This window comes from Monodelphis domestica, chromosome 5 (genome assembly GCF_027887165.1).
Source record: "Monodelphis domestica isolate mMonDom1 chromosome 5, mMonDom1.pri, whole genome shotgun sequence".
Classification (NCBI taxonomy): Eukaryota; Metazoa; Chordata; class Mammalia; order Didelphimorphia; family Didelphidae; genus Monodelphis; species Monodelphis domestica.
The window spans coordinates 171,942,199-171,960,808 of NC_077231.1; the positions used below are offsets into that span (position 1 = coordinate 171,942,199).

The 18,610-nt window shown below is 33.4% G+C and overlaps 1 protein-coding gene across 1 annotated transcript in view; it reads left to right on the plus strand.

The window, feature by feature from the left end:
• Positions 1-18,610, plus strand: part of DLD (dihydrolipoamide dehydrogenase) — a 31,968-nt gene that overhangs the window by 9,417 nt on the left and 3,941 nt on the right. Inside the window, exons 3-12 of the mRNA XM_001362610.4 lie at positions 3,564-3,643; positions 4,471-4,539; positions 7,631-7,697; positions 10,910-11,010; positions 11,907-12,050; positions 12,375-12,476; positions 15,273-15,463; positions 17,115-17,285; positions 17,589-17,778; positions 18,436-18,573. Of these exons, the coding sequence (XP_001362647.1) occupies positions 3,564-3,643; positions 4,471-4,539; positions 7,631-7,697; positions 10,910-11,010; positions 11,907-12,050; positions 12,375-12,476; positions 15,273-15,463; positions 17,115-17,285; positions 17,589-17,778; positions 18,436-18,573 (1,253 nt within the window). The remainder of the gene's footprint in view (positions 1-3,563; positions 3,644-4,470; positions 4,540-7,630; positions 7,698-10,909; positions 11,011-11,906; positions 12,051-12,374; positions 12,477-15,272; positions 15,464-17,114; positions 17,286-17,588; positions 17,779-18,435; positions 18,574-18,610) is intronic.

An 18,610-nucleotide genomic window follows, 5' to 3' on the forward strand; every position in this document is an offset into this window, starting at 1 on the left:
GGACATTGAAAAGATACCTGGTGGGTGGAATTAGACTGAGACATATTATCAATAAGACATGTATATAAGAAATGATCATGTTTAGAAAAAGAGAAAACAGATATACAACTCCGGTGATATATTGTGTCCTCAGAATACCAAAAGAACAAGAAGAAGGAAGGTCTTTGGAATGTTTGGTAGATTCTTTATTGAGGATTTATGGTAGAGTTTAAGAGTCTTATATAATGAGAAATAGTGACATGTTTCATCATTTTTGTTCATGAAAGGATGAGTTACATAGGTGACATAATAGATCATAATGCCTAAGTTCAAGGCATTAAGTGTGCATTATCTTATTCCTGTTAACTTTTGCTGCCTTGAATACTGTTTTTCTCATGCTATTAATACTTGCTCTGTTTCTCTTCCTTTTTCATTCTTACATCTAGTCTGGAAAGTTGAGGCTGGTACTAACATTGAGTGAAGAGTTCTTCATAGTTTGCTAAAATAAAGTGTTTTCATTCTAATCTCTTTTCAATATCATTGTCTTTTAATTGGAAAAGTCTTAAAAATTATTAGGAATGGGATAGGTAGTTGAGATCTTAGATCTAATTTTAGATAGTGATCCTTTTTTTTTTGCATCTTTCTAAAAGGTCTGATACTGGGCAGAGGAATGGTATCCTAAGGTTTCTAAAAGGTCTGATCCTGGGCAGAGGAATGGTATTCTAAGGTGTTCTTTGTAGTTGACCGATTAGTTATCTAAATACTCCTTCATTGTCTTCAGTTTCCTATCTTCATGGTTTCTGTAATATCATTGTAGAAATAGAATGCTATATCATGTATCTCCCAATGAAAATAGCATCTATTATTGGAAAAAACTTCACAAAACTCATAAAATTCTAGCACTCTATCCAAAACAAACTGTTAAGTGATATATCTATGACAACCTGGTATACCAGTATTGCAGAATTCAAAATGTCTTGGATAGGAGTCAGGAGTTGTTATGAATTCTGTTCTTAGTTCTTCAATTATCTAATTTTGTGTGATCTTGAATAAATCAATTCTACAAAATGAGAGAGGTTGAATTAGATACACTCTAAGGGTCCCTTCTAACTGGAATTTTATGAACCTGTGAGTCTGGTGGTTCTCAAGTACTTTATGCCCTAGGATAGTGATGGTGAACCTTTTAGAGCCTGGGTGCCCAAACTGTGACCTTCATGCTGCACGTGAGCCCCCTCCCCCCTTGCCCCAGACAGGGAGGGAGGAAGTGCTCCCATTCAGCTGTTGGGCAGAAGGGCAGGTGATCTGAAAAATGCCCTCAGACATGGTGGAGATGGGGAAGGGAGCAGCCCACTCTTTGCCATAGGTTTGTCAGCACAGCCCTAGGACATATTTTCTCAATAGTAAGCTATTTTTCAGAGCTTTTAGTTGCTATATTTCAAATGAAACTGTATATACTCATTTTAATGGAAAGATTGAAAACTAGTAGGAAATCAGTCTAGGTTCTAGTCATGTCTTCAATCTACTGGCTGTGTAAACCCTCAGCAAATTACTTAATCTTTCCAATTCTCAATTTTCTTCAAGACCTCACAGTTTGTTGTATGGATCAAATACATAATTATAGAAACTGGTAACACTGGGAGTTGTCTGTAGGGGTGAAACTATAAGTCTAGAATTTATCCCATTCCTACAAAAATGTGAATTAAAGTATATTTATATATTTCTTGTGTTTATGGAAGGGTAAGCAGTGGTATAGTAGAAGGAATGCTGAACTTGAAGTAAATTGCTCTGTTTAAATTTTTGGTAAATTAAATGATCACCATAGGTCAATAATTAGTCAGCATTCAACATGGAGAGGAAGGGATTCTTAAACTAAAGTGCATGGTTTTTTTGTTTTTTTAACTTTCATATTTTGATAACTACTTCAGTTCTTTCAGTGGTTTTCTTGGTTAATCCTGAGCAATTTATTTTAAGCATTTAAAAACATTTACTCTGAAAATGGGTTCATATACTTTATCTGATTGCCTTAGGTTCTGTGACTCAAAAAAGATTATGAACTCCTATTTTAGAGTCTTACACAGAGGCAAGAGAATGAGACTACCTGTCTCCTTGCTCCCTTGTTTTCCCCTAAAAAATTATAAGGAGAATTGCAAGGTAGAATATTGGGGAATATTTCCTCCAACTTCAGAGGCTATATTTCTTTTTGGAGACAGAAGGAAGAGAATGGGGACTTTTTGCATTGATATATGCTTCTTGTTTAAAGATTGTTTCATTTTTTTGTATGTGTCCCCAGTACCTGGTAGTATATAACATACTCTTCTGCCCCATCACCCCCAAATCTGCAAAAGATATGTTCCAAGATTCCCAGTGGATACCCAAAACCTCAAACAGTACAGACAATTCTTGGGTTAACACATGTTAACTTTTCTGTACAGTACTGTGTTTTTTTGTTGTTTTTTTTAATGCTCCTACCCTTGGCTCAGTGCTCTGTAGCCTCTAACTTTCTCCCCCCACCATGAAAAAACAGCCCTCTAAGTAAAAGCAGAAAAATGGAGGTGTATAGAGACAGCCACTTGCAACAGACTGGGGCCTTAGCCAGAGACTTGTGGTGCTGAGAGAGGACACCTTCATCGTGCTCTTCCCATTTGTCTGTCTTGTGTCTGTCTTCTATCTGTCCTTGAGTACCACATTTCTGTCCCTAGTCCCTATATATTCTTGTACTAGGCCCTAATCCCCTTTTCATGAGTGTATGACTCTTCCTGCCTCCCTCATAACCTCTGGAATTCACAGTTGACCACTGATAACTTAAACTGCAGATAAAAGAGAACCCTTAGAGATGCTTAAAAAATATCTGTTGATTAATTAATAACCATGTATCTTAAAAATAGTTTAACTTGTGGGCTTTATTGGACTTCATGTAATAAATCTCTCATAGTCTAGAATGCTTGCCACATTAGCTGTTCTTCAGTTGTTTTAAGCCCTGTCCAAATCTTCTTAACCCCATTTGGCAGATACTGGAGTGGTTTGCCATTTCCTTCTCTAGTTCATTTTATAGATAGGGAAATTGAGGCACACCAGGTTAAGTGACAGGGTCACACAACCAGGAGTATCTGAGGCTATTTATTAGATGCTTAATAAATGACCACTATGAATAGAATAGTCTTTTTATTTGAATGTTTTGGTCCATTGTAATTCATATGACAGACATGAATTACCAGTTTTCAGAGAATTAGAATATAATAAATATACATAATGAATTTAAAATTTTTCTAGAGCAGTTTGAGTTTTTATAGTCCTTTAATGGCATTAGGAAAACCAACTTTCAAGTAGTAATCCTAGATAAACAGAAAGTTCTGCTTCTATAACCTATGGTTTAGTCACCTTTTTGGTGCTCCAGACAACTCTCAAAAGGATATGTTACCTAACAGATGCCAGCCTTATTGTTAGAAAAATTTCCTCAGTTGTAGCTTTTTTACACTCATGAAAGTACTTGTCTGCTAAAAAAAAAATAGGCATATATTTACTTATTATGGTATTGAATAAAGAAAACAATTCTCAATTTTTATATCCATTTGGTTTTATTGTAGTTGATGCTGATGTAACAGTCATAGGTTCTGGTCCTGGAGGATATGTTGCTGCTATTAAAGCTGCTCAACTTGGCTTTAAGGTAAGTAAGTCTTAAGGTTTATAATAAGTGTTAATTCAACTTTATTAATAATTGTTGGTGTGATAAACTTAAGTCAATGTGAAAACTTATTCATTTTTATGAAATAAATGGGAGGTTTTGAGGTGATGCCTCTGAAAATAAAGTTTATTTTGGGATAGTAGTCTTAGAACTAAGTAAAATACATAACTTAAAAAATTATATAATAGGGAAATGATGGATTTAAGGACATTTTCTTCCAAATTAACATGATAAATTTTTCAAAGACTTGACACATTACTTACATTTCATGTGGGCTTATAACTGTAGTGTTAATGGGTAATATAAAACTTATAGACTAAGTCATAAGAGTATAGAATTCACAGCAAAAAAGGGTAAGGGCCCGATTTATTGAAATTTCAATGTCAGGTAATAGATAACTTTGGAATCAATAAGACTTCGATTCTTTCAGGTCTTGCCTTTGACACATTTTAGTTCTGTGATCAGGGACAAATTTTACTTCTCATTGTCCAAGTCATCTTTTTTAAGAGTAAAAGTTATAGATAAGTGATGTATCTGCATTTGATGAAGTTACAAGGCCTCATTTCTCCTCTCTCAAAATTCATTTGTTTCAGAAATACTAAGTTGTTTATTATGCCAAATTTAATGATTAGTTTTAGTTCTTTATGTATAAAAAATCCAAAATATATATTTAAGATAAAGGTTATATTTTATTGTGACATGCAGAATGAATATCTGATTTTCCAGAGTATTTTTTGCAGTTATACTTTGCATTTTAGTAATGAGTTATATTGTAATTATAATCACAAATGATTTGTTTTCTTTCATAGACAGTCTGTGTTGAAAAAAATGAAACACTTGGTGGAACTTGTTTGAATGTTGGATGTATTCCTTCTAAAGTGAGTGTAAATTTTGTACAATGTAATAACTTCATTAATTTCTGGATAGCATATCAAGACATAATGATTAGGCTAATTAAAAATTTTTTTTCTTGTATGAACTTTACATTAAAATTTCTAAGTATTGAGAGGAAATGAGAATACTGTTTTTAAGCAAAAGGGTTTGCTATTTCTTTCCCCCCTCAAAGATATTGAAATTAAATTTTAGTATGATTGTGCTTTTAAAGGTCTACTTTTGGAGGACACAGCCTAAGCCATTTATTAAATAAGTCTACCTACTAAAGGAGCAGGTTAAATATCACCTTGGTCTTTAGTGAAGCTTGGATGTTCCTTACTCTTTCAAATAGTGAGAGATTTTCTTGGATAAAATAGGAATTGGCACTGGCTACAATTTGGAGTGATAGCTCTGAACCTTGGGGAAAAAATAGTTAGGGTTACTTGATAAATATAGTAAGTTGTAATGAGAAGAATGGTAACTAAAGATGCCCAAGACTGAGTTTTGGGCATTGAGTTATATTTAAATAGTTCACATTGTTTTTCTTTAAAATTTGCTTCTATTGGCATTGATCAGAAGTGGTAATCCACTTTTGAAGTGTAAGGAAAGTATGTCACAGAAAAACCAACTAGCACAGTACTCTACCTGTCTATTGGTAACAGTAATCCTAAAGAAGAGACTATAATCTAGGCAAACATGGGGAATGGACACATACAAAGATTGAAGCCAATTTCATTTAGGTGATTAACATGATTAAATATAAGCATACTATAATAGAAAGTGCATTTAACTCAGAGGTAGAAGACCCAAGTTAGGTCCCAGCTCTTTTCCTAAGTATAAATATGACTAATCGGATTTACATTTATATGGTACTTTTAAGATTTCAAAGTAACCCTTTGAGGTAGATAGTATATAAGTATTATCTCCATTTTATAGAAGAGGAAACAGACTCAAAAGAGGTTTAGTGATTTGCCTATAATTACATAGCGAGCTATCCCATCTTGAATCTACTTTTGTATTCTATTACACCTAACAAATTCACTAGTTTGCTCTGGAGTATTATTCTTCATTTTGATTTCCACTGCTTATATTTCATGAATACTTAGGTTCAAAAATTTGACCAGTCCAGATACCAAGAGTTAGAAATTTAAGTTCATTTTGAAGATATTTAGATACCTTTTTGTTTTTCTCCTTTTTATCTGTAATCATAAAATAAATGTTAGTGATAGAAGGAACCTTAGAACTGATCTAATTAATTTCATTTTATAGATGTGGAACCTAATTTTCTAATGTTTAAAACTTTTCAAAGAGTTCTGAGCCTGTTTATTTAAAAATACAAAAGCAGCAGAACTTGTCAAATTTTCAACAACTGTTAGTAGTAAGAAGGATGGGAATAGTAATTTTCTGAATTTCAGCCAAAAAATTCACATAATTATCAGGTGAGATTGAAAAAAGGAATATTATGATTTAATAAATGCAGCTAGTGATCCACTGCTTCCACTTGTAACTGATTAATTTTGAGAAATTTTTTCAATTTTGAAATCCTTTTAAGACCATTAATTGGGAGAGGGGGAGTGGATAAGACCTATGAATCAATGTAGCAGAAAGTGTTAGACCAAGATTTAGAAAAAAAAAAATTCAGTTGTGTTGCTCTTTAAAAGTATTAAGAATAATAATGAAGCTCTTTCATTAAAGTGATCTATCTCTTCCATTTAAATTTATTTTTGCATGTTTTAATGTATTTAGATTACTATAATATGCATATAATTTATAAATTAATGTACATATTGATAGTTTATGCTTAAGATTTTTTTTTTTAATAATGAATGAGTGAACAAAATAGAGATCACTGCCTTATGGGATCCCTCTGGAATCAATTCCTAAAAATTAATTTAGGCACTTTATAGCTTTTTTTTTTTAAACTTTATTAAGGTTTAGGAATATTGAGACATGTGAAAAGAAGTTGGGAAAGGGAATCATAGCATTACCAATTTACAAAGTAGAAATTGTTTAAACCACATGGTACTCGTTGAAAACCAGAAAGGAAATCAGTGGAAAGGTCTAGATAATCAGCAGATTGAAGCAAATATAAATTGTAATCTAGGGTTTGAGAAACCCGAGAACATAAGAGTATTATTTAACAAAAGTTGCTGGGAGAACCGAAGATTCTGATTTTTCACCAATATAGTGTTGACTTGATTTACATTATTATAATCATTTTGTGTAGTCTTTTGGCTCTCCTTTTTTTTTCTTTTACTTTTTGTCACTTCATGCAAATCTTCTTGACCAGCTCTGAATTCTTTATTTTTGTCATTCCGTAGTGTGCAGTAACATTGTTATATCCAAATGCCACAATTTCTTCACTATTTTCCAGTCATAATTCATTTCAAGATTTTTTTTGTTTTTTTATTTTAAAACCATACCTTCTGTCTTATAATCAATGGCATGTTTTGGTTCCAAGGCAGAAGAGTGGTAAGGGTTAGGCAAGGGAGTTAAGTGACCTGCCCAGGGTCACATAGCTTGAAGCAAAATTTAACCTAGGACCTCTCATCTTTAGGCCCAGCCACTCTACCACCTAGCTTGCCCCCATGGTGTTTTTTTTTTTCTTTTCCTTTTAATCACAAATAATGCTGCTATCAATATTTTTATACACATGAGACTTCTCTTGCTTTTCAGTTAGTGTCCCAGTAATGAAATCTCAGAGTTACTGAATATGAAAAATTTAATAAGTTTCCTTGTTAGGATTCCAAACCTTTCCAAAATGATTTAATCAACATAACCCTACTAGTTCTGTCTTCCTGCATCCTCGAGTTTTTGGTAAGCCTTTTTAAAGGCAAGAACGATACTTTTACTTACTTTGTATTCTCCAAGGTATTTATAAAAATGTACTGAATGAATTTGAATTAGCAATTGAACCCAGCTTCTCTTTCCGAGTCGTCTCCTTTTCTGAACCATATGCCTTCCCTATGATCAATAGTAGCTCTTAATGATAGAGTACCAGGCATAGTTATGGATAAACACATCCATAAATGCTTTCTGCTTTCACTTTTGTTTATAAGTACTATGTTTTTGAGAGTTTTTTCCTTTTCCTTTCAGGCTTTATTGAATAACTCATATTTTTATCATTTGGCTCATAAAGATTTTGCCTCTAGAGGAATTGAAAGTAAGTATGTAGTTTGTAGTTAAAAGTATTGCTAAGTACACATAGTTTGACAACTTTTTTTTTGGAAGGTGTTTCTATAATAGGAAAAGTTACAATTAAAGAAAACATGGGGAAATTTTGGCTTGAAAAGAAAAATAACCTTCAGATTCCTGGATTGCCATCCTTTATCCTTTTGTTTTCTATGCTGGCTCTATAGCATGAAGCAGATCCGGAATGTCTGGATGATATCAGGATCTTTGTGAGAGGGAATATTAAATTAGGAACAGGAAGATGGGGGAATAGAGAAACTTAGCCCAGGATTTCTCAACCTTTTTGAAACTAGTTCCTAAAGTCTTAATCTTGAGGGAATTGGAAGGAATGTGAATAGTAAAGTTACCAAACACTATGGGGAGTTACTACTGCAAGGTGACAATTCAGACAAATATAGAGTCAGAATTGTATGGAGTCAGTGTGGAGTCTTTTGCCTTAGGTTTTGAGATCTCTGGTATATCTGCAGCTTCCCTTGAAGCAAGAGTTAGAGCAGGTTAGGTCTTGAAAACTAGAAGATAAAATACAGACAAAACAAGGATCCTCAACTAAGCCTTTGACTATGAAGATGAGCTGTGGTTAGTTTTACTATATAGAGGAATGACATTTTCAGCAATTTTTATCTACGTATTTGCCTTCATTTTTTCTCCAACTGGTATTGATGAAAAGACTGTTATGTAGGAAAAGTATGTCACAGAGAGAAAGACCAAATAACCCGGTACTATCTTGCCTCCACCTGTCTATTGGTAACAATAATCCTCCTAAAGAAGAGACTATAATCTAGGCAAACCATGGGAATGGACACATATAAAGATTAAAGTAAATTTCACTTTGAGGTGATTACCATGATTAAATACAAACATACTATAACAAAAAGCACATTTAGCTCAGAGGCAAGAGACCAAGTTAGGTCTTGACTCTTTTCCTAAATATAAATATGACCAATCAGATTTACATTTATATGGTACTTTTAAGATTTATAGAGTAACCCTATGAGGTAGATAGTATAAGTATTATCTCCATTTTATAGAAGAGGAAACAGACTCAGAGAGGTTTAGTGATTTGCGTATAATTACATTGAGTCTTACTTTCATTTTAGAGATGAGAGATTTGAGGCTCAATAGATTAAGTGATTGGATATTTGTGTGGTATAGGACAGTGGATAGAATGCCAAATGTGGAGTCAGGAAGATCTGAGTTTAAATTTGGCATCACACACTAGCTGTATGACCCTGAGGCAAGTCACTTCACCCTGTTTGCCTTCATTTCCTCTTTTGTAAAATGAGCTGGAGAAGGAAATGGCAAACCCCTTCTGTATATTTGTCAATAAAATCCCAAATGGGGTCATAAAGAATCAGACTAAAAAAGAGTCATGACTAAAACTACTAAAAAATAATACAGGTTAAGTGATTTATTATATGGTTAGAAAATGTCTGAGGGCAGGATGCAAACCTAGGTTTTATGATTTTTAAGTTCAGTGCTCTAGCTACCTTTACTGCAGTGTCTCAGCATGTGACTTTGAGCAAGTTACTTAGGAATTTAGAATTGAAAGAATCTTAAGACGCCAGCCTATAACCTCATTTTATAGTTGAAGGAACTGAGGGCCAAGAGATGAATGGAGTTGCATAAAGTTAAACAATTAGTAAATGAGAGAGCTAGTTCACAGGAGTCCTCAAACTCCATATCCAGTGCTGTTTCCTCATATGCCACAAAGCCAAATTTTCTTCTGGGTTTAAGTAATTATGTTATATGCTTTTTATGTAATGATTCCAAAGTCTCACATGAATGATGGGTGATTAAAACCTAGTTCATCATGCTTACTACTACATATGTTACTGTGTATTGGAACTTTTCTTGCCTTTTAAAATTTTTTTCTACTACATATGTTACTGTTTATTAGAACTTTTCTTGCCTTTTAAATTTTTTTTCTACTTACATGAAGTAATTTTTAAAAGATTTCAAATATTTATTTGTTCATTACCCAGAAAGTGAGGAAAGAATTTGGGAGATTGGAAAGTTTTTAAAAGTCTTTTTTTTTTTTTATGGGAAGATATATATTTTTTGAGTATTTTTCCATGGTTACATGATTCATGTTCTTTCCCTCCCCTTTTTCTTCCCTCCCTCCTGGAGCCAATAAGCAATTCCACTGGGTTATACATGTACCTATTTCCATATTGTTCATTTTTGTAAGAGAGTAATCTTTTAAAAAACCAAAATACCACATCCAATACCCATATAAACAATTGAGACATCAGATGTTTTCCTTCTGTGTTGCTATTCCCACAGTTCTTTCTCTCAATGTGGATAGCATTCTTTCTCATAAGTCCCTCAGGATTGTCTTGGATTCTGGCATTGCTGTTAGGAGCAAAGTTGATTACATATGATCATCCCACAGTGTTTCAGTTTCTGTGTACAGTGTTTTCCTGGTTCTGCTCATTTCCCTCCATATCAGTTTGTGGAAGTCTTTCCAGCTCATGGAAATCAAGCAGTTTATTGTTCTTTATTGCACAATAGTATTCCATTACCATCATATACCACAATTTTTGTTCAGCCATTCCCCAGTCGAGGGACACTCACTTTCCAATTTTTTGCCACCAGAGTACAGCTATGGATATTTTTGTACAAACATTTTTCATTATTATTTCTTTGGGGTACAAACCTAGTAGTAGTATTGCTGGATTTAAGGGTATGCATTCTTTTAAAGCCCTTTGCCATAATTCCAAATTGTCTTCTCGAATGGTTGGATCAATTCACAACTCTAGTGTTCCAATTTTGCCACATCCCCTCCAATTCCTTTACTGCCATATTGGCCAATCTGCTAGGTGTGAGGTGGTACCTCAAAGTTGTTTTTATTTGCATTTCTTGAGTCTGGAGGAATTTAGAACACTTTGATGTGATTATTGATAGTTTTGATTTCTTCCCCTGAAAACTAGTTTATTCATATCCTTTGACCATTTGTCAATTGGGAAATGGCTTGATTTCTTGTACATTTGAAAAGTCTATCTTGATGCATAGTATTTTCTAGGTAGTTGTAATATGGTGCATAGCTGAAAAATGTTCTGTAGTCTCATTTATCCTAGAAGTCTGAAAAGTAGAAGTGTGGTTTTAGAAAATGTAATGTCTTAATATTTATCTTTAAAGATGAGTAAGGATTCATGGTCTAAATATCCATTTAACAAATTACAGTTTCAGAAATCCGCTTGAATTTAGAGAAGATGATGGAGCAAAAGCGTGGTGCAGTGAAAGCTTTAACTGGTGGAATTGCTCACTTATTTAAGCAAAATAAGGTCTGTTTTATATTGAAGTTTTTCTGTTTTATTTCACATAAAATAATTTCTTGCTGACAGTTTGGCTTTTTATAAAAAACATGTGGCAGTTTTAACTCATTTAACATTTTTAGTGTCTAGTGTATGTCCACTTTGTATTAGGTATTAGGACAGATATTCTTAGTCATTGTTTCTCTTCTTAAAGTCTTTACAATATATAGGAGTTACAGACTTAAACATGAAATGTGTTATGCTATCTGAGGGGGGAAAATCCAGATGAAAGGAATTAGGGCATGCTTTCTAGAAGAGGTGTCATTTGAGCTGAATCTTGAAAGATAACTAGTTTATCTAGTTATCTATTATTATCAAGTTCCAGGCATAGGGTGAGAAGACCTGGGATCTGAATTGAGAATAAAGAGTAATATGTTTTATTTGAAACTTTGCATATATGAAAAAGGAATAGTATAATTGTCCATTTTAGAGCAATATTTAATATAGCTTTAAAGTGATTCCTCTGAAATCTTTTTATTAAGGTTAATGAAGCTACTTTAATGAAATAATGCCACTTCAGATTTTTATACTTGCTGAGTATAGTAGAGTGCTGGATATGGAGTCAGAAAGACCAGCATTTCAGATACCACCTCAGATAACTTGCCAGCTATGTGACCCTGGGCAAGTCACTTAACTTCTTTAAGCTATTGTTGCCCCGTCTGTAAAATGAGTATCATAAATCACCCAAATTCTAAATTTGGTATGAGGATAAAATAAGATCATTATGAAAAATGTTTTATAGATTTTAAAAATATATATAAATGCTAGCTGCTATTTTGTTGTTTCATGGGTTTTTTTCCTACGGGCAAGTACAAATTTATATATTTTTAAGTTTACCCTTATAAAAATGTTATCTTTTCTCAAAGGTTACCCGTGTGGATGGATTTGGAAAGATAACGGGCAAAAATCAGGTTACAGCAACAAAATCTGATGGCAGCTCTCAGGTTATCAATACAAAGAACATTCTCATAGCCACAGGTTCAGAAGTTGCTCCCTTTCCTGGAATCACGGTATAGTTTATAACTATTATTGATGACTTCTGTTAAAAATGTTTTCATAAATTGTTATCTATGTCATTTTGATTTTGAACAAATTTGGTCCATTATTGAAGAGTATTAAAATAATCTTAGGTTTGCTTTTAGCTTAAACTTACCATTTTGTTTTTAAACATGATAGCTGATAAAAATGAGCTTTTCAAATGAGCTTTTTTGAATACATTTTAATAAAATTTGACATGGGAATTTAGAGGTTTCAGAAAAGGCATTAAGTGAAATCTACAATTTGTAGGAACAGCAAAAGATTGTGTAACATCTCTTTTTCATTTGATTTTATAGATTGATGAAGATACAATTGTATCATCAACAGGTGCTTTATCCTTAAAAAAAGTTCCAGAAAAGATGATTGTCATTGGTGCAGGAGTAATAGGTGTGGAACTGGTAAGTGGGGTGTGTCTGTGCATGCATGCATGTATGTGCACATGTGTACACACAACATTTCTGTATTCCATTATCTGTATTCCATTATAAAGAGGATTCCTTATCTGGCTTGGGAGTTGAACTAGATAACTTATTATTCTAACTCTTACTATGCATACACAGACATTAATCTTATATACATGCCTATTTATGATTTTTTATATATATGTAGACATATAAGTTGGCAACATCCTATATCATACTTATACCCAGCCATATCTTTGCATTTCCATTTGGGTCATTTATAATTTTAAGCTTTCTTAGATTGTTGGATTTCTGATTGATAAATATATATTGACGCAGGAAGAATATTTGGTTAACTGTTAAGATAGTGACAAAAGATCACTTCTTTAAGTTTGGGATCTTTTTATTGGGTAGTTTTTTCCTCTTGGGGACCTGAGAAATGGGAAATATACCTGTGCATACCTCCCTTCCCCCCACAACCATACCCACACCTACATACTCAGGAACTACTCATCAAATTGCATGTGGTAACTAGACATTGTTTTTCAATCATATATGTATAGTTAGGATGTGGACCGAATACTTCTAGATGTCAGTATAGATACGGTGTGGTTTTCCAGGGCTTCATGTGTAATTAGTGCAATATCTCATATACATAGTTGTATTATAGAGAAATATTATTTGATTATTGAAGATATATAAATCCTTTTAGCAGGTAATAGAATAGGTTTATATAAAATACATGCTTTCTTAAAATTATAATTTAGATAGATATTTGACTAAGTGTTCCACTCAGAGTTCCACTTGATCTCAAGTTTCCTGTCACATTCACATCCCCAGACAGTTCTTTCTTGTTTTTGAGAACCAGGTCTGATCAATAGATAATTACCCTTTGCCTCCCTTTTCTTATGCCTTTTGTGTTTCTGTTTATCCTTTCTTTCTTTGGAGGTAGATATTCACAATTTATTTTTCAGACACTAATTCTATAGCTGTATATAGTTTTCTTTGTTCTACTCATTTTGTTTTTCATAATTTCATGTAGGTCATTCCATGTTTTAAAAAAATTAACCTGATTATTTCTTATGGCTCAGTAATGTTCCATCATAATTACATGCCACAACTTGTTTAGCCATTATCCAACTGATGGGCATTCTGTCCATTTCCAATTCTTTGCCACCACAAAGAGAGCTGCTATAAATATTTAGAACACAGAGTTTTTTTTCTTTATCCCTGATGACTCAACAGTGGTATTGCTGAATCTGAGAGTCTACAGTTTTATAACTCTGTGGGCATATTTCCAGATTGCTTTCCAAAATAACTGGATCAGTTCACAGTTCTACCAATAATGTGTCACAATTGACTCTTTGGTTCAGTTATCTTCTGAGTAATGTAATTGTCAATACAGGTCATGACAGGAATTTATCTGATAACTCTGTCTTTAGCAAAATGAGGCTTCCAAAAAAATATAAGATAGTTGAAAGTCATCTTTGACTACTTGATGCTGTGCCAGTTTTATAATGTAAGTGAGCAGCGAAGTCTTTTATAATCTTCATTTTTCTTGTGGAAATTTTATGTGAATGTTAAATTGTGTCTCAATTTAGTATTCTTTTTTTTTTTTTTAATTTAAAAACTCTTAACCTTACGTCTTGATTCAATACTTGAATCAATACTGTGTGTTGGTTCCAGGGCAGAAGAGTGGTAAGGACTAGGCAATGGGGTTCAAGTGACTTGCCCAGGGCCACATAGCTAGGAATTGACTGAGGCCCAATTTGAACCCAGGACCATCCCATTTCTAGGCCTGGCTCTCAATCTACAGAGCCACCCAGCTGCCCCTTTAGTATTCTTAAAAATCAGAGTTTGATGTAATTTCATCTAATCCTAAACTCTTAGCAAATGATGATAAATTAGATGATCAAGTTTGAATATTAAAATAAAATACTGCACATGAAGCAAGGTCTGGTGGTTTTTATAGGCTGGATGTGTGTTTTCACTATTAAAGAAGTAAAAAAGAGTCCTGGTTTGTTTTCATGTATTTTAAGATTACAAACACTCTACTACTGATCTTTTTTTTTTTTAATTTGCACTGAAATCTATACGAAATGAGATTTTCATATTACTGTTGCAGTCATCTTTGATCACATTCTAAAGTCACAAGCATTTTCATAAATAAAGCAAATATTTTTAAGTTAAAAATAGAATTTTTATTATTAAAATAATAATAATAAATAAAATAATTAAAATAGAATTTTAATTATTATGAATTGAATTTTTTAATTTTAAAAATTAATATCAAAAATATTTGTTCTTGTTTTTCTAATGATGTTATAAAATTATTTATCTTATGTATAATTTCTTGCTCATTTGTTCCAGGTTCTAGGTAAAGTTGTTTTAAAATATAATTTCTAGCAATAATAGCCAATTATAACTATATTTGATTTAAAGTGTTCAAGGGAAATCTTCCCTTTTTTTAAAAAAAAGCATAATTAAAAAAATAGAATTGAACACAATTAGCTGTGGGAACTGATTTTCAGATGAAGTTGTATATATTTTCTAGAAAAGTTTTTATTGAGGACATGAATATACTATATTGTTATAGGCCTGTTTGTCAAGTATAATTTCATTTACATAGTACATTATCAACTGAAATGTTGCATGGACTCAAAAAAGATGTTAAAATTAAGATTGCTTAGGCTTCTTTATTTTAAATACATTATGCGATCATCTAATTTATTTTACCAATGAAAAATGTAGCTTTTTAAATTGATATTTAAATTCATGATTTGTTACTTGCAGGGTTCAGTTTGGCAACGACTTGGTTCTGATGTGACAGCAGTTGAGTTCTTGGGTCATGTTGGTGGCATGGGAATTGATATGGAAATTTCAAAAAATTTTCAGCGAATCCTTCAAAAACAAGGATTTAAATTTAAACTAAATACTAAAGTTACTGGGGCTACCAAGAAACCAGATGGAAAGATTGATGTAGCGTAAGTGTGGTGCATTTGTTTTCATGTGTATTATGCTTTTTTGAAAAACTTTTTATATTGGTTAAACGTTCAGATTTTAAAGGCATTTTGTTGTTTATTTGACCTCTACCTAAAGATTATTTTATTTCCTAAAAGAATTTTTTTCCTTAGTATTTTAATAGCAAAACAAAATTTCTATATATTTTTAGATTTTGATATGCAGTCCTCAAGGCTTTAGATTTTTAATAAGAGAAAATTAAATGAAATTAGGAAATAGTTAAATGGTTGAAATAGTTCTAGAATTGCATTAGGACCTAATAATTCAAAAGTAATTTACTTTGAATGGTTCATTTTTGTTTAAAAAAAATAAAAAGAAGGAAGGAATGTACCCCCGTGGGGAGGTTTGAACTTTTGGTATGATAGAGAGAGGGAAAGAGAGGAGAACCCCCCCCTTTCCTCAAAGTGGGGTTCAGGCGAGACAACAGATGTAACAGGTTGACTCAGAGAGAGGAGAGGGGGTTTGAAGATTTTTCCTGCTTCTGTCTTCCCTCCTTAGCTAAAGCTGCTCTCCCCAATTCGCCTTTGTCCTCCCTCCACTACTCCAGACCAAAAAGTCTCCCCTTGATCCCATTCACTCACAATCAGCTTGGGGAACAGATAACTTTTAATATTAACTCAGGTAATACAAAAGGAATAACAGGCAGGGAGGAATGGGAAAAGGAAAGTGGGGAAAGGGGGTCCCTGTCTCTATCTAAACCCTTGTCCTCCCTCCTCGAGTCTGGGGGAACTCGGGCCTTGGCAGCCTGAGCCCCCTGAGAGAAAGCCAGGCTGACCCCTGGGCAACAGGAGCTGAGGTAAAGTCTGCTCAGGTTTCTCTACAGAAAGTCCTTTCAACTGGAAAGGGTTGGGGGGAAAGATTTCTAGTCACCAGCAGGAAAAGTGGGTAACCCTCAGAAGAAAGTCTTTTTTTCCACCTCTTTGACTTCTCTAGACTGAGAGACTTTCACTGCTCTCCATCCAGAGTCTTCTCTCAGGAAATTCACCCCTGGGGTCCCTCCCCCATTGAGGTGATCAATTTCACATACTCTTCAGTCTGGTATTTTTTCTCTAGTGCCATCCTCTTATTATATTTTAGAAATACTAAAACCTCAAAGTCCCTAATCTTATTTAGAAATTTGTTACTTAGTGGAAGGAAAATAAGTTTATATTTTGTGTGTTTGCACAGAAGATTTTAATGATAGACATGTTGGAAGTAATTTTGAGCTAGAATTCATCTTGTATCATCTCACAATTATTAGAATATGTATGTGGGAAAAAAACGAGAGTGTAGTGTAATAGATAGAATGTGGAATTTCTACTTGGGAAGATCTGGGTTCATATCCTGCCTATGACATTTCTCTGTGTCTGTGACTAAAGAGCAAGTCACTATAATCGTTTTGAATCTCAGCTTTGTAGGACTGAAGTTATAAGCAGATTTTTACTCGTACTCCACACTGGTGAAATTGTCCAGTACTAGTTGCAACTTTGCTTATTCTTGGACAGGTCTTTGTTGTCATAGAATTTAAAAAGCTAATCTTTGGGGATAGTAATTTTAGTTTGTCATTTCTTGTCATTTCTTTCAAGTACATTTGGATTTGTATTTACTAGGACTTTGTTATTGTCTTTTGCTTAGAATTGAAGCTGCTTCTGGTGGAAAAGCTGAAATTATCACTTGTGATCTACTCTTGGTTTGTATTGGCCGACGACCCTTCACCAAAAATCTGGGACTGGAAGAATTTGGAATTGAGCTAGATCCCAAAGGTAGAATCCCAGTCAATACCAGATTCCAAACCAAAATTCCAAAGTAAGTCAGATAGTGGTAAACATTTTCCATAAACTTTAAAAATTCTATTTCAAATCTCCCTAGTTTGAAAATGAGATTTATAATATATACTATATAAAAATTTAAAAAAATGTAAAACTTTAGAATTCTGGGATGTTGGTTCATAAAATAACTAAAATTATGTTTTATGAAATTTGGGAATTAGAAACTTTTAACCTTTTGATTTAAAAAAAATCAGTGTGGTTTTCTTTTTAGGTTTTTATTTAGATATTTTGTGCTTAGAGTTTCACTGGATACTGTTTTTCTTGTCCTTTTGTGATATAGTATCTATGCCATCGGAGATGTAATTGCTGGTCCCATGTTAGCTCACAAAGCAGAAGATGAAGGCATTATTTGCATTGAAGGGATGGCTGGTGGTGCTGTACACATTGACTATAATTGTGTGCCTTCAGTGATCTATACACATCCTGAAGTTGCATGGGTTGGTAAATCAGAGGAGCAATTAAAAGAAGAGGTAATAACAATTTAACTTAGGTTTTCTGGACCACATGTGTAAACTAAACTAACATCACTCATAATGCTTGAATTTGATAGCTATTTAAAAGCAGCAGCTGTAGTTATTGACCTTATGAGTTGCCAACATTATAGCACTTGGAGTCATTTTATTAAAATTGTTAAAGCTTGGCCTGTAATAGTTTTCCTAGCATGTAAAAAGTTATTATTAGTAGATTTATAATTAACTTATTGCATTTGGTACTTGTGTTTACCCATTGAGCATCATAATGAAGAGCTTTAGTGGAAAGAAAACTAGTGGGTGAAGGAGAATCTGGGGGAGTGAGGGGTAGAGCCAGGAGGAAGTAAGTTCTTGCTTTGGCTGTTTACTTACTAAGTGACCATAACTTGGTCACTTTAATTTTCTGGGTGGTTTCTCATCTGCCAAATCTTAGTGTAGACATATTCACTCCAGGTCTAATGTTTTGTGATTATGTACATATTCACATTTACCCACTTTTATGCTCATATTTGTCCATTTAAGAGTTCTTTCCTTTTAAGTCTATCTGAATAAAGGTTCTTTGTGAGCAGGATATTGAACCAAATGGTAACTGTTCCTCCAAATGGGATGAAGTTTGTAATGCTTATATATGCTTTATTCAGTATCTGTTTTTCATAGGGTGTTGAGTACAAAGTTGGAAAGTTTCCTTTTGCTGCTAATAGCAGAGCTAAGACTAATGCTGACACAGATGGCATGGTGAAGATCCTTGGTCAGAAATCAACAGACAGAATATTGGGAGCACATATTCTAGGAGCAGTGAGTATTGTGAAACCAGATTAATTCCAACTGTTTG